Source organism: Nyctereutes procyonoides, unplaced genomic scaffold (genome assembly GCF_905146905.1).
Source record: "Nyctereutes procyonoides isolate TBG_1078 unplaced genomic scaffold, NYPRO_anot_genome, whole genome shotgun sequence".
Taxonomy (NCBI): Eukaryota; Metazoa; Chordata; class Mammalia; order Carnivora; family Canidae; genus Nyctereutes; species Nyctereutes procyonoides.
In genome coordinates, this window is record NW_026575042.1 from 44,538,807 (window position 1) to 44,564,235 (window position 25,429).

The following is a 25,429-nucleotide window of genomic DNA, read 5'->3' on the forward strand; positions in this document are numbered from 1 at the left end:
GTGCTATCCATTTGGGAATCTTTTGAAGATTCTGACATGTAAATTACTCTGGCTCTCTGCTCCCCACCCTCCCTTCCAGAACTCCGGATTTTCATGTTTCATGAGTTGGTTTTGTCAGTTATGTTTTGCTTCCACAATCTTATTGCTGTTGTCTCTTCTCCTAATCTCTGCATATTTGTTGGTTTATGTCTTTTAAAAAAACTTCATTATAAATTTAGTGTGATTTGGGGCAGGAGTGAAAGTAGATGTGGGTGTGCACACGTGTTTTCATATTAATGCAGAAAAAGCATTTAATTTGAATTGGTTATATTCTTTGTGTCAGGCAGGGGTTGCCTCTGACGAGACTAGCCAGGCATCACATCTAGTAAAAGGATTTTAGTGGCCGGGTTTGTGTGTCCTGCCCTACCCAATTACACACACTAAAGCTTGACTTCTTGACTTGGTTTCCTACTAGATATCCCAGTTCCTCTGGGACTGGAATCGTGTCCCTAATTCCTGGCTTCATCTCACAAAGCAGGAAGCAGAACTGGTAGGAGTCATTCTGAATATAAATAGTTGGGGTTTTCATAATAGTACCCTTGAATTACCCTCTTTCCTTGTGGCTTTTCAGTGAGATGGAAATATAGAGAGAGAGCAGAGGCTGAGGTTTTAGAAACCGGATTCTGATGGTTATTATGTTAGCCCTCTCCAAGCATGAGATGAAAGGAAGGGCAGACCTGTCTTGCACTGTACCTAGCCTAGCATTGCCTGCCTCTTACCTCTGCCACCCCAAATCTGCCCCAACTACACTGGGTTCTGATTTTAGTCACCCTGGGTTTTTTTTTTTTTTTAAGATTTTGTTTATTTATTCACGAGAGACACATAGAGAGAGGAGAGCCACAGGCAGAGGGAGAAACAGGCTCCCTGCAGGGAACCTGATGTGGACTCCATCCAGGACTCTGGGATCACAACCTGAGTCAAAGGCAGATGAGCCACCCACGTGCCCCCAAGTCACCCTGGTTCTAAGAGTTTTTTTATGTACCAACTCACAATCCGCACGCCTCTATTATTTTATTTTTATCTTTATATTTTAGAAGGGGAGGGGGAACAAAGGGAAGGGTAGGGAGAGAGAATCTTAAGCAGGCTCCATGCCCAGCATGGAGCAGGATGTGGGGCTGATCTCACAACCCTGAGATCACGACCTGAACTGAATTCAAGAGTTGGATGCTTAACCTACTGAGCCACCCAGGTGCCCTACAGCAATTCTTAAACCTCCTTTACAAATTTAGGAACTGAGGTACAGATACTGTAAGTAAACTTGACCAGGATCATACAGTTAATAAGGCAGGGTCCAGATTTGAATCTGAACATTCTGACTCCAGAGTACATCTTTAACCACTGTGTTATAGACTTATAAACACATTCATGTGCCAAACACTGTTTCCTGATGTAATTAAGATTGTAAGGAAAAATGCGGAGGATCTAAAAGACAAAATTAACAACTTCATCTAATGGACATTATAGAATCTTGCACCCAATTTTTGGAAAAATATATACTTTTAAAGTACATAAAATATTTACAAGTAGTAACCATAAAACATGTTTTAAAAATGTTCGAAGTGTCAGAATCATAGAGACCATATTGTGTAGTCACAATACAATTAAGTTGTAAATCAATTTAAAAAAACCTCACATATTTGGGAATTTTAAATCACATTTAAAAACACATAGATGGGGACACCTGGGTGACTCAATGGTTAGGTGTCTGCCTTTGGCTCAGGTTATGATCCTCAGGCTAAGACCGAGTTCCTCATCAGGCTCTGCACAGGAGCCTGCTTCTCCCTCCTACTATGGCTCTGCCTTTCTCTCTCTGTCTCTCATGAATAAATAAATAAAATCTTTAAAAAAAATAAAAACACACAGATGGAAAAATAAATCATAAAGGAAAGTGGAAAACTTTACAACTAGATAATAGGGAAAATACATTTCAACACTCAGGAGTTGAAACCAAAGTAGTACTTAAAGAAAAAGTGCATGGTCTTAAATCTTTATTTTAAGAAAAAGAAATGTTGAAAATTAAAAGGCTAGGCATTAAATTTAAGAAGTTAGGAAAATTACAATGAGATAGAAGCAAGGGAACTAAGAGAGAAATGGGAAACATAAAAACAAATGCACAAAATAGAATTCATTCTCAATTAAAATTAGCAATATTTAGTCTAAGAACGGGAAAATGAGAAGAATAAGAAAAGGGGATATCACACACATACCTTTATTTTTAGTGCTTTTTTATTTTAAGCCCCTTAAACAGATTTTACAGAAAGGATGAGCGAATACTTCCTTTTTTAAATGGGGTTTATTTTTTTCTCGTTATTCAAGTAACACATTTTCAAATGAAAATTTGAAAATATAGAACAATATAGAGAAAACAAACAGAAGTCATAATCCCCCATTAGGGGATAATTATTAACTATTAACATTCACGTGTTGCTTCAGTCCTTTTTGTCTGTATCTGAAGGTTTGTGCGTGTCTACAGGTTATTTAAAAGTTTGGGCTCACGCTGCACACATATATTTGTATCCAGCTTTTTTCCTTAAAAACACATCATTAGCAAGTGCTCTTTAAATACAAAATTTGGGGTGGCTGTGTTAATATTTGATTTACTGATACATATGCTGTACTGCATTTGGCTGCAACCCTGTTCTTAGACAATGTTTCCAATTCTGTGGTGGAGTGGTTCAGCTGACCTCTACTCGTGGTCCACTCAAGGTATGGTGCCATATTGTACCTAAACAAGACTGAGACAGTCTGAATGTGTCTGACAAACTGGTGGGATTGACCTGCCGGAAGTCTGTTTACAAGAGGGTTAAGAAGGGGTTGGGAGAACTAAAAGAAGTGGGTGCTGAATATGACAAGTTTATGGGCTTGGTGGAGTAGTTAGATACTCTCTGTATGTTGAGTGTGTTGGCGTCTTTTCTCACCCTTTACTTTCCTGACAGCACTGACTGGTTGCTTGATTCCTGCCTTCCTTGAGTTCAGATTCTCAAGTAAGAATGACCACTAATCTCATTTTGATGGCGTTTCACTCTTGGCTGAGTCAGAGCTAATAGGCAACAATAGGCTGCCCGTGGCTTGGGTCCCCATCCCAATTCTTTCAGCTGGGTCCAGGGCATGGAGAAGATCTGAAATACAACATGGCTTGCTTTCAAGATACTTATAACAGCAAGGGCTGCCAACAGTGCAGCTTCCCTTAAAGAAGGATGTGGGCAGGTCAGATATCAAGGAGAGAAGCATTTTCCCCCTCTTCCCCCAGGCTGCTGCCCAACTTTGGCACAGAGCAGGTGTTGACAGAGCATTGTTGACAGTGTTCATGGAGGAGAGCAATGGGCAAGTGGCAGAAGTGTTATGGCCCAGTGGGCCTATGATGGAGACAGGTGTTCAGCAGAGTAGCCATGAAGAGCAGACGGGCCTGGCATGAATATCCAACATTGAGTGTCTACTATGCCCACTTTGTGCTATGTCCTATGGATGGTGGGAAAATATATAACATGGTTGCTGTTCTCAAGGAAGTCATGGTAAGTATATAGACAGAAAGTTTCTAGATGTTTCACTAAAATTTTTTTCTATACATACAGGTAGTGATAACTCCCTATGACATAGGTATCAATTGGTCAGTGGTCACTTTCTTTAACTCATTGAGCATGTCCTCAACTACTCATTTATTTCAAGGTTACCTCTTGTAGCCTACCACACTCATCATTAGGAATGACAAAATAAGGCTAAAGACTCAGTTAGATTATATAAATTTATATAAAACTTTTTTTTATGTCTTATGTATCTCAATACTTTCCTTATTGAACACTGATTAAAGCATTGTATTATGATGTTTACAGATACTCAAGGCGGGAAAAAGCACATATCTTTAAAGGTTGGATAAAAGCAAAAAATTTTAATAGTAAAAATATGAGTATTAAAATATGTTTTAATTATAAAACATGATAAAGAAAACTTGGGAAATAGAGAAAAGCAGGAAAAGTCACCTACGATCCAGACCAATGACAGTTGACATTTTTCTGTAAATCCTTCTAGATTTAGTTTTTCTCCTAAACTTTGAAGATTTGATGTTTGTTCTATATGGTTATGTTTATACCACTGTATACCACTGTTTGTAATCTGCTTTTTCATTTAACAGTATTCTTAATGTCTAGGATATAATTTGTAATGACTGCGTAACATAATTTGTAATGGCTACATAATATTACAACTAATGTACTACTCTTGATTTAATCCTTCCCCTAAAATTAGACTTCGGGGTATTTCTAATTTTCTAGAATAGTAAATAATATTGTATTATTTGTATTTACATAAAATTTTATCTTCTTTTCTCATGTATTTCCATAGTATAGATTATTGAAAATGGATTTGTTTGACCAAAGAGTATGGACTTTCTGAAGATCCTGATATATAGTGCTTAGGAAAAAATCTAAATGGAAGGGTAGCCTAATTGGCACTTCCAGGGGGGACTGTAAATTGTATAAACAGGCAAAAAAGCACCAAATGGAGAAACCACCATCATTTGAATATTGCCTTAAGGTCTATACAGTAGATGTGATACAGACAGATGGTATATCTTGATAATGGAAAATATTCTTGTCCTCATTCAAATGATTCCAGGCTATGAAAAAAGAAAAAGAAAGTGAGTAAAAGTAGTAAATTTGGCTTGATTAATTATCCATGATTACATTTAGCAACTTAAATTTATAGTCATATTCAAAACATGATGAATTAGGAAAATATCTACTTGAAACTACTAGGAGGTTATACATTATTTGTTGTTGAATAAGACACAAGATAACTCAATCATGATTTCTCTTCACTCTGGACTTGCTGGATAGTTCAAGCAATTTCAACCATAACTGAATTAACATTAGTATTTTAGCACATGGAGCAGAAGCAGTTTTGCAGGGACAAAAACATATTTCTCTACTTTAAAACCAATTACTAATGATTCCGTATAAAGAATGCTTATTAGGTTAATATAGCAGCATTCAGAAGAGAAATTATTCCAATGGGATAATGTTGTGAGCCTTCAGTTATCTTATGAACAGGGAAATTCTCAATGAATAGTAAGACTTTGTGATTTGGGTTATTTCTATACAGAACTAAACTGTTGCTCATTCAAAACACTTGTGCTATTTTCACATTCAGGACCAAGTGCAGATTTTATAATTATTCCATTGACTCAATCCATGTAGGCAAGCCAACAGACACATTGGAATATTAAAAAGGAAGAAGAAGAAGAAGAAGAAGAAGAAGAAGAAGAAGAAGAAGAAGAAGAAGAAGAAACAAGCTATTAGAGCTTGAGTAAAGATGAGGGCAGTAGGAATAGAATAAAAAGATAGGAGGCTAAAAACCTTTTAAACAAGAGTCATTGAACGTTGGGCAGGGGGGTAAGTGGAGGCAGTACAGGTACTACTGGTGATCTATTACCTGGATGATGACAGAATAGGTTCCACACAGTATCTTGGATAACTGAGCGACTACTCTGATGAGGCAAACAATTACTTGAAGCCCACTGAGAGCTATGAGAATGGAAAATAAAATGATGTTCCACTCCACTACATGTGCAGGTTCCAGGCACTCAGTCCATTTGCTGGAGTCTGTAAGGAAACTGAGAGAGAGAAGAAATATAGTCAACAAGACTGATGGCCAAGCTTAAATACTTGGTCCAAGTAAGAAGGCTTGTATGTTTGGGAAATTAATATATCTGACTGAAATACATAATATTATTAAATGTGAATTAAAGTACTTAAAAATCATTCAGATACATATATTGGGTATATAGTATGCGTAGCATTGGGCTATACTTATTTTAAACATGGTGCCTGCCTCAGAGACGATTTTAATTCCATTAGAAGGCAAGTCACATACTGAAGAGTTCCCTAGTAATAAAAGTCAGCACATGTCAATGCCAAGAAAACTATAGATTGCTTATTCCCGAGAAGTCCAGAAGTAAGCCTGGGCTGTAGAGACAAGGCTGGGCTTGTGCTAGATATAAAAACCACACATGTGGCAAAATAGCAAAGGGAAATGCTGCTAGAAATTCCTCAACTCTGTCCCAAAGTCCGTTAGAAAGGTGGCTCTCAAAAACAATTATCTGGAGGGCTTGTGAAAATGCAGATTGCAGAGACCTCGCCCCAAAAGAGTTTCCGATTCAGAAGGTCTGGATGGGGCTTGAGATTTTGCATTTCTAAGTTCCCAGTGTTGCTACTGCTGCTGCTGGTTTGAAGGCCACAGTGTGAGGACCTCTGGTGTAAACCACTGCTGCTCTACTGCTGTTAAGATTTAGGTGATGAGGTGGGGAATGCAAAAAAAAAATGGCATTTTGTCTCACAATCTAGTTTAGCACTGGATTGTGAGAATTAAACCAGTCCCGAGATCATCTTAAAACCACACTGAATCTACGCGACTGGACTTGGGCCCGCTCCCAGGTGTGCCATGGCCAGCAGCACTTTCTCCTAAGGGTGACACTCTGTCCAACTGAATCAAAATGGAAAGCTGCCCTCCTCAGAAAATTCTCCAAACAAAAATAATCAAACCTGTTTGTAGGGTAGAGCTATTAATATCTTGTCAATAGCAATATGCTTTTTCTTGAGCTGGCAACTAAGGTAAGCTGGCTACTGGACAGGTGGCCTGGAGCATTGGTGTCTGTGGTGGGAGAGGGTGAATCCTGCATTTTGGGGAACACCACCGCCACAACTTCTCTCTCCTCTTTGTTTTTCCTTCTCCCCCACCGCTCTTTATTCCTTTCCTTTAGTTCTCTCTTTCCTCCCTTTCTTTATTTCCTACTGTCTATGCTCCAGAACCCTCAGAAGCACTCTGAGAGGAGCACCAGGGTGGCTCAGCGGTTGAGCATCTGCATTTGGCTCAGGTCCTGATCCTGAGGTCCTGGGATCAAGTCCCGAGCCTGCTTCTCTCTCTACCTCTCTCTCTCTGTGTCTCTCTCATGAATATATAAAATGTTTTTTAAAAGAGGAAGAAGAGGAAGCACTCAGAATTTCTTGATTTGCTAAATAAAGGCCTTTATGTCTCAAGTTTATGTCTCAACTTTACCTCTCAAGTTCCATATGGAACTCCTGCATCTGTAGGATCTTGGACAAGAGGCTTTATTTACACCTCTGACCCCTAGAGTCTTATTCAGATAATGGGCTTAACATATCGAACCCTGGGGTTTTTACGAATATTTGGGGAGAGGAGTGTAACATACTTTGGAACCTATAAAGCATGATACAAATATAATTTCTTGTTACCATTTCCCTAGACCCATTCCATACACCCTCATACTCTGGACTCAGTCTCGGACACCAGGGAAGCTAATGTCTTCAAGACCCTTCCTCTAGACTGTTCCCATTACCTGCTCCGCACAGATGGGCCAACACTCTAAAGCAAGATGATTTGCAGGGTGTTGATTTTTCTCCTGGACTGTGGTGCTATTTATTCTTCGTGTAAACCACAGGGTAGTAAGTGCACCAGCAGGATCTGGAAGGAAGGGAGGTGCTTTTTCCGACGCTCCCTCCCTCCACAACCTCCATGTGCGGCTCTATCACAGCATTTACTTCATTATATTGTAAGTCTGTCTTATCTGCATCCATATCTACTCCCTCACTAAACTGTGGACTTGGAGAACCCTGCTGTGATGTTTGCACCCCCCCCCCCATGGCCAGGCCTAAGACCTAAGGCCATTCCTAGCACATTGCAAGGATCAGCAAATGCTTGTCGAATGGAACTGATTCAGGATCCTCACCAGTCACCATGCCAGGGGCTGAGCCTGCTAACCACCCGGCAGATGGAGGACATCATGTGGCATGAAAGATTATGCATGGTAGTGACATTAATAATAAAATCTGGCATGTCTTAAGAATATATTAAATCTAATTTATGCTCTCCTCCCATTTAATTGTCAATTCTGGGAGGTAGAACTAATTATCTCCAGTTTACAGGGGCTCGGGGATATCTGTTTCAGGTCACAGTTTGTCAGTAGCAGATGGAGAAGACTTGAATCCCGATGTGCTGGCCTGTGCATTGAGGGCCTGGGCTACGAGGGTAACGTTCACTCGAAAGCTCCACCTCAGCAGAACATTCTGTAAGGTCTGGGTGAGCCCCTAGAGGGAAGTGGCACTGTGTAATTTATCTTTGATTCTCCAGCACCTAATTCAAAGCCTGGACATAGTAGATGCTCAATGAAGTGTTGAATAAATGTACAAATGATTACCTAATTTGTAGAACTTGTTCCATCCAGGTCTGCCTTTGGCTCAGGTCATGATCCTGGGGTCCTGGGATCGAGCCTCACATCAGGCTCCCTGTTCGGCAGGGAGTCTGCTTCTCCCTCTCCCTCTGTCCCTCCTCCCCTCTGCTCATGTTTTCTTTCTCTCACTCTCAAAACAAACAAACAAACAAACAAACAAACAACGCCCCCCCCCAACTTGTTCTACCCAGAATTTGGCAAGGCTTGGAAACTTCTCTAAGAGACCAGAGACTTAACTTCTCGTGGCTTCCAATGTTTCACCTCCAAACATTTGTATGTAGCTGGAAGCAAGTGGATACAAATATCAGGGGCAACTTTAAAGAGAAATGGAGAGGCATGTAGGCAGTCTGAGATTCTTGCATTGAAAGTGAAATCTCTTTGGTTTTGGGGTCGGGGAAGTTCAGGGATGATGGCACCAAATAATGATTTTTGCACCCTGTGAGACTTTCTTCATTAGAGTCCCCTTTCCTAAGGCCCGTAAGTCCCACAGGAGTGCTCAGAAATGCCTGCTATTTTCTAGGTTCTCCTGAGCCAAGAGAGAGCTCTGCTCACAGCACATGGTACTTTGTGGAAGCTTCAGGATGAAGGTGGCTATGGGCACAGAAGCAGTTTTGCAATGCAGGTCTAGGTGAGCACACAAGACTTTGAATAGATGTGGGCCCTAGAGCCAGTCACAGGGAGCTGGGAAGAAACTAGAACTTCTCTGGGGTGTGATAGAGATACTCTCTCAATTTATACCATTAGAATTCTGAGCATAGGACAAGACAGGGAGAGATTCAGGGGACCTCTCCTGTAGCTCTGTCTGGGCCCTGCTACCTCTAGAGCTGTTTCTGTAGGGACTGGCAGGCTAATAACCCAGGTACTAGTAAATACAATGCCAGTGGGGTATTCCTTGATCCAGGATTGGGTTGCTTGATGGTTAACTGAGCCACCACCCCTCTAAGTAAGTCTACCTTCCTACACTCTTGTTCAGTACACACCAGATTATCTCCTGGCTGCTCCACAAATCCGTGCACCAGGTCATGTTCCTGGATCTCATTCTGCACTTGGCTGCTCATGCTGCCTGGTTCTAATCTCTGTGTTGTCCCTGACAGTATAGCGTGGGTAACACCAGCCAAGGGCACTGTGATTCTCTCCAAGCCAAGCCCCTTCCCATCTATAACAGACCGCACATCCGCATTGGCCACATGACAAGACTGAGTTGCTAGAACCATTCAAGTGCAAGGCTCCAGCAGTTGCCAGACCATAATAACCACAAAGCTTTGCTCTGAAGTTTGGGAGAAATACGCCTTTCATTTGGATACCTCCACATCAGCCTCAAAATAGTGAATGCATATGACATTAAAAGATTGGCAAAAAACAAAAACAAAAACAAAAATACATCTAAATAGAGATCTATGTAGGAAGAAATTGGACTGAGTATCATTAAACTAATAGGAAAATTCTGCACCAACATCCCCACGCAGAATCCCAAAGTGATCATGGAACATGAGCATGAACATGAAGCCAGGCTGTCTGGCTTTCTGAGCCCCTTGACTTGTGGAGCACTATTCCTTACCGTCCTGAAGTGCCTTCAAAGGCATACTCCCAGCCATCGAGGGTGCGGCAGTATGGACCCTGAACGAGGCCCAGAGCAGATATGACCAAACAGTATCCAGAGAAAGCAATTCCAAGGGCGGAAAAGATCATCGACAGCAGTGTCTAAATTAAACAAAGAAGAAGGAGGTCAGAAGAAAAAAAAGAAGGAGGAGGAGGAGGAGGAGGCGGAAGAGGTCAGTCAGTTCCATAAAATAGACAAGGGGCTATTGTGGATAAAAAAGATCAACTAGGTACCTCCCCCTACTCATCCAAGCCTACTGCACACAATCTGGGTAAATGCCCACAGAAAAACAGAAACAGTTCATCCAAACCCACTTGATCCTTAAAGTAAGTTTTTAAAATAACTTTTTGTTTGGAATTCCACAGAGGATACTAGTTAACTTACTAAATTTCTTCCTTTCTTCTGGAATTTCGGTGATCAAAATAATGATCACACATTAATGCAGTGAAGCAGCGTGACCAATCTCTATATTTACATACCGAAGACGTTTCTTTCTAGGTAGGGTGGGTTCCCTAAGAATCATAAGCTACGACCTTTGCTTTTCTCACGTGAAGATGATATGTGAATACCTTCACTTTAGGAATATGAGGGGAGGTATCAGGTGTTAGCCTACAAAGCCATATTTATGTTCAAGTGAGGATGGGATTGATGGGGAGGAGGGCATTTTCCCTGGAGTAGAGAGAATGAGCAATGCTCACAGGCAGAACAGTACAAAGAGTAGTAAGGGTAAGTAGGTTCATGTGACGTGGGGGAGGGTTCCTACAGAGCATTAGAGAAAAGCTTATGAAGACCAGATTGACGTGTTTGTAAATGCTGGGGAAATGGGGTGGTTGGACACGGCGCAGTCCTCAAGTGACTTACATGCAAAGTGAGTGTGACTTGGAATATTCAGGCAGAAGGTGGCTTTGAATGCTGGATCAAGGAGAGTAGATTTCATCCTTCAGGGAAAGTAGCTTCCCCCCCCACCCCATAGCCTTTCATTAATTTTTTTCCAAATTAACCAAAAAATTGAATGTATAGCCAATGTAGCTCTGTATACTCTATTTCCAGACACACCTTCTGTGAGAGATACTTTATCATTTTTGCTCTCTCTCTCTCTATATATATATATGTATATATTCATGCACATATATTATTTACTGACACATTTTTGCTGCTGAACCACCTGAAAGTAGGTTGTAGAAACTGTGATATCTCACTCCTAAACACATCAGCACACATCTCTCCTCAAAAAGATATTCTATTATCTTGCAAATGTTTTTTTTTTTTTTACTTTTTTGTACAGGGTTATATCTCTTTAGTTTCCTTTAATCTACATTAGTCTTACCAGCTTTTTGTTTTTTAGAACATTAATTTGTTTTTGGAGAATCCCAGCCCATTGTCTTATAGAACGTCCCACCAATCTGGGCTTTTCTGATTATTTCCTTACAACTGGACTTGGGTTAAACATTTTAACAAAAACACCTGCTGGGCATGAGTACATTAGGCGGCTCTCGCTGCCCTTGGTGATGCTTTTGATCTCTTCGTTAAGGTGGTGTCTTTCAGATCTATAAACGTACATTTTCAAGTTTGCAATTAGTAAGTAATTTGTGAGGTAACACTTTGAGACTGTGTCATATCCTATCCCCCCAAAACATTTCAACTGATGGATTTTACCACCCACTGATGATCCTCATATCCACTGATTACCAGTTATCACAATGACTGGTTACAGGATGCTGCTTATTTCATCCCATCATTTCTTCTACATTTATAAATTATTGCTTTTCTACACAGAAGAACTTCCATTTCCCATCTCCCTCTTTCTCTCTCATTGTGGACTCATGGATTTTCTAATTCAATGTGTTATAATTCACAACTGTTATTATTTTTTTAGATGCTCATTTGGTCCAAATATGGCCAATGGGAACATCCTGTCAAGTCATCCTGTGTCCTTTGAGACATCCCTATCATCCTTTGAACACCTCTTTTCTTCCTGGCACAGAATGTACCAAGCTCATTTTGAATTTATAAAGAACTAGAATAACTGTTTTTCCAAGAAGCCATATACTTGGTTTTTGAGCAAGGAAGTGACATGAACCAATATATAATTTTGAAAGCTGGCTCTGGCAGCAATGGCATCCAGCCAGAGTGAGAGAGCCCAAAATAAGGATTCCATGTGGAAACAACTTCAAACTGCGGTGACAAAGACGTGCCCTGGAGGGAAAGACGCTGGGGAGGAAATAAGTAGCTCGAGATGGATTGAAAAAAAAAAAAATTCCGGAGTTTGGGACTTGAGCGAAAAGGCCAGTAATAGGGATGCCAAGAAGGGTAGTTTGGTCTGGGAGACAATTTAATCTAATTTTAGAAATCTTGCTTTCAACTGAGAGTAGAACAGCCAGGTTGGTTGATAATAAATTCAAAAATTGAGACCAGAAAAACAGAACAACAAACCTGTGATCTGGGGAACAAAAGTCATCTCAAATTATATATCTCTCTAATAATTTAACATTTATTTTACTGATTATAACATTAATACATGCTCATTACTGGAAATCAGAAAAATATATTTTAAAATCACTAAGAAGAAAAGAACAATTCTGCTTTTTTTCCTATTTGATATTATTTCATTGACATCTTCATATATGATTTAAAAATCTTTCTAATTATATTTTTCATATTGATTTTAATAGAATTTTGACCTATCAAGGGACGAGAGACACAGCTACTTTTTTTTAATAGTAGATTACTGCTTGTTATGCTTACCAAAGAAAATTTACCTAATCACCAATGACATTTTCCAAAAAGGAAGAAGGATGTTTTGAAAAGATTGAGCTCCTTGTTTACCAAATGTGCTCTTAAGCGGATCACTGGAAAGATCAATGGAGAATTTCTTCATTTGGTGAAACCGGCAACCATAGCACAATGTGTATGTTTGTGTATATATACAAATTACAGTCTAGTGAGTGGATACCATTGCACAATTGAGCCTCAAAATAAAGCAGGAGAACGAATCTCTCTGAGTTACAGTAGCATTTTCTATAAACTGCAAATGATGTAGATGTTTATAGTACCTACATAACAGGGATGTTTCAAAAATTAAAGGACACAATGGATGTACAAATTATTTTAAAAATCTAAATATAATCACAATATTATCTATTATTCCAAGCGCCTTTACTTCGCTGAGAATTGTTTTGCAGGGATAACACCCCACAGGATTTCAGCAGAAAATGAGAGTCCACAGAGGAATGAAAAGCAAGCAAGAAATTAATGGGGTTCAGGTCATTCCTGAAATATGGCACCTTAGCATACTGAATATCTTAAACTGAAGGAGTTCGAGAAAATGACAGAAGCAGGATGGTCTCTCTGGCCCCTCCCAACCCCTTCACCCTTCTTCTTTGAAACAGGTCATAAAACTCCCATGTGCAAGGTACCCTCTCTGTATAAGGAGGAAGGAAAACATTCTTATCAGCAGAGACAGGGGATTTGGGGCCAAGAAATCGGGATAAACAAACCTCATTAAACTAAACCTTCTCTTTCTAGTTACTTCTTCATTTACTGCCCCTAGCCCAAACCCTTCATTCTAGCCGATTCTTTACAATTTGTTTGCTGTTTCTTGCTACTCTGGTCACTTCTTCAGGTCTTCATTCTCCCATGAAGGCCCCCCCCCCATATACGTAAAAGTTCAATAAAATGTGTACCCCTTTCTCTTGCTAATCTGCCTTTGTCAGTTTAATTTTCAGACTGAGCCAGAGAACCTAAGAGGGTTGAGTAAAACTTTTTCTCCCTAACAGTTTCTGGCACCCAATCTGGGACACCATTGGCTGGGACACCTTGCTTGGTCCAGGAGCTACAGTTAGAGATCCTGGATCTCTGACAAAAGCCTCAGAAGAATTTGTACCATGTCAGTTTCTGGGACCACTGCCTGGGAGCGGGGGGGCACTGGTCAAGGGAAAGTGGTAAGAGTCTTCCTTTTCGGATTTAGCTGGGCAGGACAAAAATATTTGTAAGAATTAGTTCTTTGGATTGTGACTCTGGTTAAAATTTGATTTTGAGTTATCCATTGGCTATTGATCCTTTCTCTCTCAGGGACAGCTATCTGCTTTCCTCTTTGTCTCTATTTGTGTTTGGAGAACTTGGCTCGGCATTTTGCCTGCCAAGTGTCTGTTCTTGGAGGCAGCCAATTGTCAGGTTATGGGCCTCCAAAAGTACACCTTACAGAGATTTGGGCTGCACCCCACTTTGTGGCTAGCATCCTACCAACCATTGCCTGCTTTCAGGAAGAGTTGTCTAAGTCTTTTTTTTTTTTTTTTTTTGTTACCTTTGGGAATGGTTCTGGATCTTGGGAGGGCTGCATCTTGTGCATCCTCTTTGGAGACATCTCTTGCACCCATGGTTAAGTTTTGGTTTTGGTTTCAAGTCACTTGATAGGTTTACTTTTAATTCAAATATTTGAAACAATTTTTTTAATGAGCTCTATGGTCAGAAGTGGGCCAAATTGAAGGCTGATATTCAGATCTTGACAGAAACTTTTAAAATAAGGCCTTCTCTCCTAAGCTAAAATAGAACTCTGAACTCAGAGGAAAAGAAAACATGTGGAAGGTTTTGTGAAATGATTATGAGAACATTACAAAGATACACCATTGTAAATCTAGAACATAGAAATTTTCTGACTTCCATCTTAGCTGGAAATCTTCTCCTAATATAAAGCAAATCAAAGATAATGTGGTTGGATGGGTAAGGTAAGATCATCCAGGCTGTGACCCAATTCTTTGAGGAATTAAAAAACAACCGTCCTTGTCTTAACAAATCTAGTCTTTATGCAAACTAGAAATGTGGCAGTAAAAGCAATTCAAAGTTCACCTACCTATCCTTAACCAATCCCCAAGCTTCCCTATTCATCTCAAAATGTTTGTAAATGCTGCAATAGATCAGGATGTAGGAAACAGAACTGCCCTGCGCTTCAGAAAAAAGAAAAAATTTAAATAGTAATTATTCTAGACCTCTAGATAATAGACAAATATGCCCCAAAATTCCTTCTAAAAGGAAACCTACACCCTCTTATCCCCCTAGATGCGACTCTTCCCATTGCTTAGAAATGTAAACATTCTAGGAGATAATTAAAACACAACCCTGAACTGCCTGGAACCAAAGGGGAAAAAATACCAGGGGTGGGGTAGTCTTTTAAAAAAATAAACTGCTATAAAAACTCCCTCGCCAAAATCTAGTCCACAACCTTCATAAGATTACATGTCAAGGGCAGATACAAATCTTAAAAGTCTTCTCCGCAACTATTAGTAAAAAGCTTTAGCAATCTGAGTGGGTAGCCAAAATTTGTTCTATCTGCCAGAAACATGATTTGGACTCTTACAAACTAGTGAGTTTTCTGTCAATGTACCTGATACATGGCTAAAATTTGAAAACAAAGGCTGTAAGATCTCTGTGTCTGTCTCTCTATTTATGTCTGTATGTACATGCTACAGACATGTGATATTTTTCTACCTCTAGATGGTATTGCCAAAATAATTTATAAAAATCTCTCAAAAGAGTTCTATTCTAATTGACAAAGAGATAAATGAGTGCTCATATAAACTAAGTATCCTTAAAACTCTCAGAAATACAGAAACAAATCCAAAACAATTTTTTAAGTTCACAAGATCTGGAACAGTCTTTGGGATAGTCTCTTAAAAACTGTTGGGAAAAAACCCAACAAGCGTATCTTGAGAGTTGTCAGCCTTAAGCATAATGTAGTCATACAATTTTTTTCTACCTAGGATTGCTAGTCAACCATATCTCTACTAGATGTTTAAGAAAATAAAACTATAAATTCAACCTAAAAACAAAGCATATTGTAAAAATAAATTGCTGAATGTATGTCATGCACAGCTGTTGAGATAAAGTATGTTTAACTTTTTGGGTCCTTTGTTTCTGTGACGTTTAATGCTTACCTGATATATATGTCACAAAATTTGTCAACAAGAAAAATAACTTAAAATAATGGCTAACTTTGTCTACTGTCATGAGTGACCTAAACAGAGTTGTTAAGAGCAAGTGAGTTAAATGCACATGTGCTAAAAGTTTATAAGTGAATTTTTCAACAATCATTGGGTTTTGTAAAATATGTTTATTTTAAAATACCTCCCAAAATATTTTTGCTAACTTGAAACTTTAAAGTTATACAAATTATGCAAAGTGAAGTTAAATGATGGTAATTCATTGAGTGTATGGGTCATTTCCAAATAAAATAAATTGCTGAAACATTGGTGAACATAAGCTTACCCACTTTTGTCATTAAAGAGGAACTAAAGAAATTTGGGTCTCTTAGTAAATGTGTCTTGCGCCACACTGAAAAAATGTGCAATGAGGAAATGTATGCTTTAGAAATTATGAAATAGCATATTAATGAATTTGCCAACTAACAGGATGCTGATATCTATAACACTCCACAGTTGCTAACTTTGTAGTTTTCACTGGAAATTAAAGTTTCTAAGACTTAAGAATTCTAATTAGTATATGTAATTCAAACTCCTAAAGAAAAGAAAGTAAAACTACTAGAAATAATAAGGGAACAACTCTGTAGACAAGAAAAAAGGCATGCGTTTTGGCCAAAAAAAAAAAAAGAAAAAAGAAAAGAAAAGAAAGAAAGGTAGAAAGAAAGAAAAAAGAAAAAGATATGAGTTATGGAGATGTGTCAAGGGCAGATACAAATCTTAAAAGTCTTAAAGGTCTTTTGGTTAAGGAAAAAAGGAAACTTTTGGGGAAAACCTCTTCTCTTTTGTATAGTGAATTTTGGATGATCTCAATTTTCATTGCAGAGCTTCAGCAGTTCCAAACCAGGGCAGACTCACATTTAGCTTTCAAGATGTGCTTTATTTAATTTAAATGAGTTAATTGCCAACATGTTATGATTGAGAAGTTGTACCTAAAGCTCCATCTTTCTACTCTATTGAAAACTGAGAAACACTACCCAGTTTTGTCGTGACAACAATTGGCTGGACTGGTGTAGCAGCTCCCTCTCCTCCTTAAACAGAAATTTTGCTCTAATGCCTACCAGGCTCACTTCTTTCATTTTCGTTAGATCTTTAGCTCCTGGGAGCATATATACTGGGACCCCTATTCTAAAGACCTTGAAAGAGCCCTGCGGGGAATCCCCTCTCCCTTCCTCCTGTTCTTTCCATACAGATGCCTGTCATCTCATTCGAATTGATTATAAAACCCTGTCCAGACTCCACACTGTTTACAGCACCCATTTGTGCTGGAGATGCTGAGAGTGAGTCAAGGCAAATCGAACACATTTATTTTTATTATGAACTTAATGGCACATACATTTGATTTCTAGAGATCCCCTGAGAATCATAGGTTAATGTTTACCAGAATTTATTGCTTCACCTAGGCAATTTTGACAGCTTTTCCATAAGTATAATACCAGCAACTACCAGGAGATGTCTGAGTCAATTGGTTAAGGAAAGGCAGATGCACACAATGCACATGCGCATGCACAGAGTGCCTTTCAATTTTTCAAGTCTCCTCCAACCAGGAGCACAGTTCCAAATTTAGCAGCTAATTCAACTCATTTGTCAAAGAAAGCTGGACATGCTATCTTGGCTGCACATTAAAATTTGTTTGGCCCTTGGACCAGCTAGGTCAGGGTGTCTGGGGGTGGGATTCCAACTCCAAGCTCTCAGATGATTGCAATATGCAGCCAATGGTAGGCAACCACTGCTGCAAGATATGCCTACCAGGCCTCCAGGAAAGTTCTTTTTAGTTAATATGTCACGTGTTCTCTCTGAGCCACAGGTAACTCACATAAAGTGTGAATAACAATGATGCAATTCACTGGGTAAGTGTGAAAAAACTATGAAGTGCTATATGAAAATGATTAAAAGATGATGACCCTGAGGAGGAGAAGGATAATGATGGAAATGTGGGAGCCCAACACCTGCCTGCTGAGCACAGGCTCAGAGAATATGGTTGTATTGTTCTCTCTTGATTCTATTTAAATTATTTTTCAAGTCCCAGTTAAAAAAAAAAAAGTGCATCACATGTACCCAACACATGGAGAAATCTAATCACTATGCTGAGTGAAGGAAGCCAGATACAAAAGAGAAATACTGCATGGTTCTATCTACATAGAATATAAGCTAATCTATAATGACATGAAGCAGATCAAAGATTAATCTTTTGGGAGTGACGGAAATGTTCTGTGTCTTGATTGTGATGATGGTTTCATGGGTGTATTTGGCTGTCAAAACTCATGGAATTGTATAATTGGGATGGATGCCATTTGTTGTATGTAAATTAGCCCTCAATCAAATTGAAAAGGGGAAAAAATAAGTTCACAGACACGTCGTTAGGAAAAGGTAGTGTTATTTTCTCATCTCATGTATCTTTAAATCCTGACCTTCTGGAAAAGCATCAGCAGGGACAAAGGTGGAGGAAAGACAGTGAACAAAAATGGAAGATACATTTTTTTCTTTTTTAGTAAATTCTTGGGCTCTGCGTTGAAAGGATGGTGGAAAGTGGACAATAGTGTCAGTATTTTCACGTTTCTGAGCGAGAGGAAAGAGAGCCAGAGCCCACTCAAGCATCCTCAAAGTACTATTGCTCTTACCATGTATTTTTTGCTGCAGTTTTCACTCTGGCAACATTTATAGTTGCTATCATTCTCCAGTACAAGAAGAACTGCTGCTACTATAAGCATCTGTGGTAGGGAAGAGAGGAAATATCAAAAATGGAATACTAGTCATAATCAGAGCACAGTGACTCAGAGCAGGAGTGGGGTTAAGTGGACCTGGGTTCAAATCCCAGCTCTGCCAGTTTCTAGCTGCATGAACTTGAGGGTCCTTCCCTATAAAATGGTGTTTGAGGACTCACCTTGGTGGGTTGTTAGGAGGTAATATATACACAATTTTGAACACAGTGCTTGATTTATAGTAAGTGATTGATAAATGTGAGCTCTTATCATCATGCTTATCAGTCATCAAAAGCTAATGATTAAGCAGTAAATGGTATGGACATGGGAATACCACCCCAGGGCAGCAAATCTGCGTTTCTCACTGGCTTCAGTTGCAGAGGCCAAAGGAAAATCATTCACCAGACTTTGCCATTTGCCAGCCTCTCTCCATTTACTGCCCTTTGGGAATGCAGGTGAGAGGGATGGTTAATCTGAAACCACATGTTTTCATTCAAAGTAAGGTCAGTTTGATTTCCCCAAGCATTCAGATCATCGCAGGTTCAAATTTTCAAGGGTGCTTTGTCTCTGTTAAGCTAACGGACTAGGAGAATTCAATATATCCTATTTCCCTTCTTTGGTATCTTAGGGAAGGGCTCAGGTTCTGGTAAGAACATAGATTTCTTGACTGTTGTAGGTCCTTGTTTGGGCAGATATGGACTGTGGATTGCTTCTAACAAATTCTCCACCTGTCCTTTACTCCTGATGTTGAGGACTGAATCTTGAAGCTGAGTTCATCGTTCTTTTACTATGTGTAGTCAATATTTCCACTTTCCAAATTCCTTCAGCTTTCATTTGTCTATTTACTTATTCATCTAAATTCCTCTTCTTCCTCCTAAAAAGATTTGATGTGGTAACAGTAATGTTTTTGAAGAATTCCTCAACAGTGGAAGATGGAGAACAGGTTCTTTTCTCTTTTACACAGAATATTAGTAAAAGAGTCCTATACTCTCCTCCTTTCAACACTGTTAGTTATCACAGATTTTAGAAGATTCTGGCTTAATCTCACTAATGCCTTGTAATTCTTCTATTTATTACAGCTGCATATTGAGGGAAACAATGACAGAAGGCACAGTACACCAGGTACAGTAATTGGCTTTGTGACAATATTAGTAGAAATAATTAGATCTAGAGCCTAGAATCCTGTGTCAAAAGAGAAACAAACACAGGCACTGCTCATGTTGAAAGAGAAACTGCTTTCTTTTTTCATTATAAAATTAGAACTGGAATACAGGGCTCAAGCATGATGGAGGAACATTACACCAAATCCCACCATCCTCACATGTTTTTCTGTATTTACTCCCGGTGTTTTACCACCTATGTATATTTTACATGGTATGATCGTCATTTACTCAAGTTTTTTTGTATCTTTTTTTTTCTTTTGCTTAACACAAAATATTCATTTTCCACATAATTACAGCTTCATCATTATAGTTTTCATCACCATGGGAAGTGAATGTACCATAATATATTTGGCCAGTTCTATGCTACGGTGCTCCTATAATTACTTACTATTCTAAATAGTGCTGTCATAAATATCTATGCATGCATCTCTTTCTTTATTATGGATTATTTCCTCAGAATAAGTTCTCAGATTTAGGATTACTGAATCAAAGACATAGGCATTTTCATGGATCTTAATAGAGCATATCAAAATCTTCTCCAAAAGATTTGCATTCACTTATGGTACGAGCACCAAACATTCATTATGTACCTATCACACAGCAACTTCAATAGCATTGGGTATCAATACTTTAAAGTTGACTAAGTTAATATGGAAAATAGTAACTAAATGAAAACTGCTTTTCATCATAGTTATTCAAATTTTATAATTCTTTAGCCCACGAAGATGTAGAGATAAATTATAATGCATTTTCTTTTATGGCATTGGTGGTATAGTAAGCTTATAGTGAACAATGTGCTGTTTTTAGAAATGATATGATCAGGAAAAGTGTTTTTCCTCTGAGTTGCCAACATGATTTACTATCGGTTTGTTTTCAAAGAGCACAAAGCCATCAGGAAAACATTCATAGATTCTTACAGTAAATAATTTGATTTCTTTTTCAAAAACACCCCCCAATATGAGAGGCATAATATCAAACTATTTAATGATAATATGGTTCATTCTTCAACAAGTATTTTTAATTACAATATTCACTGGCTACCTACTACACGTCAACCTCTGTCCTAGGAACTTCCTTCATGAGATTTTATTGAATCCCCACAGTTACCCTAAAAAGTAAATGCCATTACTCCCATTTTTCAAATGAGAACACTGAGGCATTGAGTAACTTGCTCAAGGTCTCATGGCACAAACGACAGAACTTATATTTGAATGTAAATTTGTCTGAATCTCCAAATCTCTGCTTTTTCCACATGGTCTTGATACCTCTCCAATCTAGATAAATTGTGAGTCCAGGTAGAAACTATTCTAAAAAAGGGCAATACCACTGAACATTAAAGAGCTTAAACCAACACACAGGGTTCATGAGGTCATAATATTTCGACAGGCCAGTGTCCCACAGACTAATTTCGTTCAGACTAATTTCCTGCATTGCTGAAGCGACATATGTGGGCAGCTTACCAAAGACAAAGCCACCCTCCCAAGTCCTCACCGACTACCTGCCCTTCCACCCCGACCCATCCTCTAAATCCCAAACCCAGGATTAGTCCAAGTCCAGTGATCGTTCCACCAGGCATTATTTCTGCTAGGAATAAGAAAATGCTTAGTAAGAACAGCCCCTCCTACAGCCCCAAGTCTCCAAAGTCACACTTACCATGACACCTGAGAAACAGATTCCTTCAAAATACCACACGTAGTTGGTGAGTTTATTGCTGGACGCATAGGAAGTTTGCCCATTTGGAAAATATAATAATATATTGACAATTATGCTCCAAAGTGCAAGAGGAATCAGCAGACCACTTAGGCAGCCTCCACATTTCCGAGACCCCATCTTACCCTGCTCAGAACCTGCAGGAGATTTCAAGAGTGTAGAATTACATAAAGCTTAATTTTCTTCCTACCTGTCCTTTTTTTTTTTTTTTTCTTTTTTGAGATTACCTTCCACTTTCTGGGTCAGAGCCCTTCACTCCATATTCATGAGAAGCCCAGGGCTCCGATAGAACTGCAGCCCACACAATCTCTGGTGTGAAATAGTGGTTTACTGTTTGGAGAACAATAGACAATGATCCACGGCTGAAGAGCTGAGCTGGTCTTCATCCTGTGCCAAAGGAATGCGGTGTTTTTACTGCATTTTAAAATAAGTCACTTTCCTCTGGATTCCAGCACTAAAGCCTTAACCGTGAGCATATTTTTAAGAAGGAAGTTGGGGGTGGGGGGTGAGCAGGGTACGGTGTGGAATCGAATCTGGCAAATTTCATCTGACTGAACAGGAGGGTTAAAGAGAAAACTGCCAAGGGAGTTTATCCTAGAGCAGAGTATGTGGTATGTTTGCTCGGATATCCTGACTTTATATATCTGCCCTTCATTCAGTGTTCTTAATTCTGTGCTCACTATTCACCAAGCTTTGTTCCAACTGCAGGGGGCACAAAGGGGACAAAGACAGGGTCAGACTAGTGGGTGAGAAAAACAAGACATCACTGTTGGTGAGTTTACTGTTGCCAATACCGGTACAGCTTTCCTTCTGAGAGTTCATCTCTGTGATTTCTACCTCTCTGAAAAATAATAACAGGAGTAAATTCACATCTTTCCTACTGCTTAGGAAAATGGGTACAAGAATTTGGGGAATTTGATTAAGATTTCACAAGTAATAAGTCTGAAACATGGACTTAAGAATTCTCCCTTCCAAATGATCACCCTGAATTGAAAGAGCCACAGATCCTCTCTAATTAGGTTGACATGAGGAAAGGATTAAGGGAAGGCATCCTGACACTACTATGTCTTTTTAAAAAATATTTTATTTATTTATTTGAGAGAGAGCACAAGTGGAGGGAGGGGCAGAGGGAGAGGGAGAAGCAGACTCCCTGCTGAGCAGGGAGCCCGATGCGATGCAGGATCCCAGGACCCTGAGATCATGACCTGAGCCAAAGGCAGATCCTTAACTGACTGAGCCACCCAAGCACATGCCCCTGCCTTTTAAAAAAGACTTTATTTATTTATTTATTTATTTATTTATTTATTTGAGAGAGAGAGAGAGAGAGAAAGAGAGAGAGAGCTGATACTACTACGTTAAAGTTGATGTGTACAGTGGTGGTAAGGAATTCAAGGGTTGCCTCATGTTGCTGCCACCCCTTTCTATTGGTAACATCAGAACCAATGATGAGGAAGTAGAGACCTAAGAAATGGGAATTAAAAAAAAAAAGATACCTTCCCCAGAAGAATAATGTGAGGGTTAAACAAGATCATGTGTACAAACCACAGTGTCAGGTGATACAAAAGGAGTAGGCAATGAATGGGAGCCATCATTAACAATAAAAAGAACAGTTATAGGGACATAATTGTCAAAATAGTACAGATATCAGAAGTAAAGTCTGTTCATTTACTTCTCTTGGTACCTAAAGAGTTCTGTGTCATGAGCTCTTAAAAAAAAAAAAAATATATATATATATATATATATATATATATATATATAGCCTTCAGGTAGTGGTAAGTATGGTTAAAATAAACCAAGAAAAGGGTATCTAGGAGTGCCAGAGACTGCTGATGGGGATATCATTTCAAACAGGGTGGTCAGGAATGACCTTAACGAGAAGATGACATCAGAGTGAAGATGACATCTGAGGAAGTGGAGAGTGTGAGCCATACAGGGAACTCTGGAGGAAAGCATTCCAGGCAGAGAATGGCAAGTGTACAAAAGTCCTGAAGTAGAAGTGAATTCTGGTGAAGAGACCATTGTGGCTGGAGCCAAGTGAAGGAAGGGAAAAGTAGTAACTCTTGAGATTAGTTCTGAGTAGGAACATGGCTTGCTATGTTAAAAGGTTCACCATGGCTGCTGTGTTATGAATAGGTTGTAAAGGATCCAGTTGAAAGAAAGGAGATGAGGTCTAAAGTCACTTCAACAATCCAGGTAAAAGATTATAGTGGCTCAGACCACGATAGTAGTAGCAGAGATGGTGAGAAAAGGCTGGATTCTGTGTGTATTTTTTTGTTAATATTTTGTTTTAGGTCTAATCTCTACACCCAATGTGAGGCTTGAACTCATAACATGGGTATCAAAAGTCACATGCTCTACTGACTGAGCCAGCCAGGTGCCCCTGTATGTATTTTTAAGATAGAATCAATGGTATTTGGTGACAGATTGGATTGAGTATAAGAGAAAGAGGGCATCAGGAATGACTGCATGGTTCACAGCCCAAGTAACAGGAAAAATAAAGCTGTCATTAACTGAAATGAACAAAACAGCAGGCTGAGCAGGTTTGGGGGTGGTAGGTGAAGTAGTAAGTTTCAGACATTCCAAGTTTTGAGATACCTATTAAAATCCAAGTGGAGATTCCAATTAGATAGTTGGATATACAAATATGAAGTTCAAGGGAGAAGTCTGGAGTGGAGTATATGAGAGTTGTCAGCATATGAATGGTGTTTAAAGCCATGAAGCACTCTGAGAATAAATACAGACAGAAAAGAGGCCCAAGGACTAAGTCCAATGAATTGAGTTTGGAGACATGAGGGGGAGCCTGCAAATTTGACTGAGAAGTGGCCAGTGAGTTAGAAGAAAAACCAGAGGCTTATCCTAGAACTTGAGTTTCTCTATGAGGAGGAAATGATCTACTGAGTCAAATGCTGCCTATACAGCAAGTAGTATGGGAGGACTGAGAGTTGGCTGTTGGAGTTAGCAACATGGAGGTCCCCAATGACCCTGATAAGAGAAACTTTGGTGGTGTGATAGACATGGGAGTCCAACTGGAATGAGTTCATGAGAGAATGAAAAGAGAGGAGAGGAGCTCTTTTGGAGAGTTTTACTGTCAAGGAGAGCAGAAAAATGAGGCAGGAGGGCAAGTGAAAATCAAGGGGAAAAATTTAATGGGAGAAATTGTATCACATTGATGGGAATGTTCTTTTTGGGAGCAGGGGAGGGGAGAGGAGGAATAATAACGCAAGAGGGAGGGAGGAGAATTGCTGGGACTCATCCTTGAGTAAATGAGAAAGGGTGGGAGCAGGTACACAGGTGGAGGAGCTGGTCTCAGCAGCATGGGCGCTTCAGTCCTCTTCACAGAAGGGAAGACAGACAGAATTGGAAAGGGGGGGCAGGAAAGGAAAGAGAGGGGGAATTTCTGATGGCTTTTGTTTTCTCCACGAAACAGGAAGCAGGTTGATCAGTGGAGAATAAGAATGGGGAGAGAGCGTTGAAAGTTGGGAGAGAGAGAGGAAAGGTATGAAACAGTTGCCTAGGAGAGTGAATGGTCTGGAACAATGTGGCAAGATTGCCAGCCATCACTGAGGTCTCAGTGAAGTCATGAATTTATAGGGAGCCTAGGAAACATGATTGAGTATTTTTCCTGATTAAGTTCAGCTGCAGAGGTGTGGGCAGAGTAGTAAGAAAGCTGGAATCACCAGGACTGGGACTTGGCCAGGTAAGTACCATGAAGAGAGAGAGGCAAAGGAGTCAAGGCTAAATGTAAGAGAGTGATTACAATGATGGACCGCGGAATGTAGTGTGAGAACAACAAGTAAAGGCATGAGAGAACGTAAGGGGCAGTGAACAAGGGGTTGAATTAGGAGACCGTGTGTCCCAGTGTGGTTGAAGAATTACTGGTTTGGGGTAGTAGAAAGAGAAAGAGCTGGAAAGATAGAATTTAGTGATTGAGAAGTGGGATGCTCGAATTTGAGATTGAAATATTTCAGAAATGGAATAAGACATCTAAGGATGTATTATGG

The 25,429-nt window shown here is 39.4% G+C and overlaps 1 protein-coding gene across 2 annotated transcripts; it reads right to left on the minus strand.

The window, feature by feature from the left end:
* Window positions 1-2,313: 2,313 nt before the first annotated feature.
* TM4SF18 (transmembrane 4 L six family member 18) lies at window positions 2,314-21,848 on the minus strand. Of its 2 annotated transcripts, XM_055320867.1 has the most exons (6): window positions 21,656-21,842; window positions 21,372-21,565; window positions 18,475-18,564; window positions 9,840-9,982; window positions 5,467-5,647; window positions 2,314-4,651 (listed from the first exon to the last, which is right to left on the minus strand). In XM_055320867.1, exons 2-6 carry the CDS (start codon window positions 21,546-21,548, stop codon window positions 4,637-4,639), a joined length of 606 nt encoding a protein of 201 aa, XP_055176842.1. In that variant the 5' UTR covers window positions 21,549-21,565; window positions 21,656-21,842; the 3' UTR covers window positions 2,314-4,636. The 2 variants fall into 2 exon arrangements, with proteins under 2 accessions (XP_055176842.1, XP_055176843.1); XM_055320868.1 differs by lacking the exon at window positions 18,475-18,564 and having other exon boundaries at window positions 21,656-21,848.
* Between the last annotated feature and the right edge of the window lie 3,581 nt (window positions 21,849-25,429).

What these genes read in the sequence shown, in the direction of transcription:
- TM4SF18 (XM_055320867.1), bottom strand. Translation starts at nt 21,548, where the DNA reads ATGGGGTCTCGGAAATGTGGAGGCTGCCTAAGTGGTCTGCTGATTCCT. An exon ending in ACTGCAGCAAAAAATACATG is followed by an intron (nt 9,983 to 18,474) that starts GTAAGAGCAATA and finishes TGTTTAATTTAG; the next exon opens with ACACTGCTGTCGATGATCTT. An exon ending in TTTGAAGGCACTTCAGGACG is followed by an intron (nt 5,648 to 9,839) that starts GTAAGGAATAGT and finishes TCTCTCTCTCAG; the next exon opens with TTTCCTTACAGACTCCAGCA.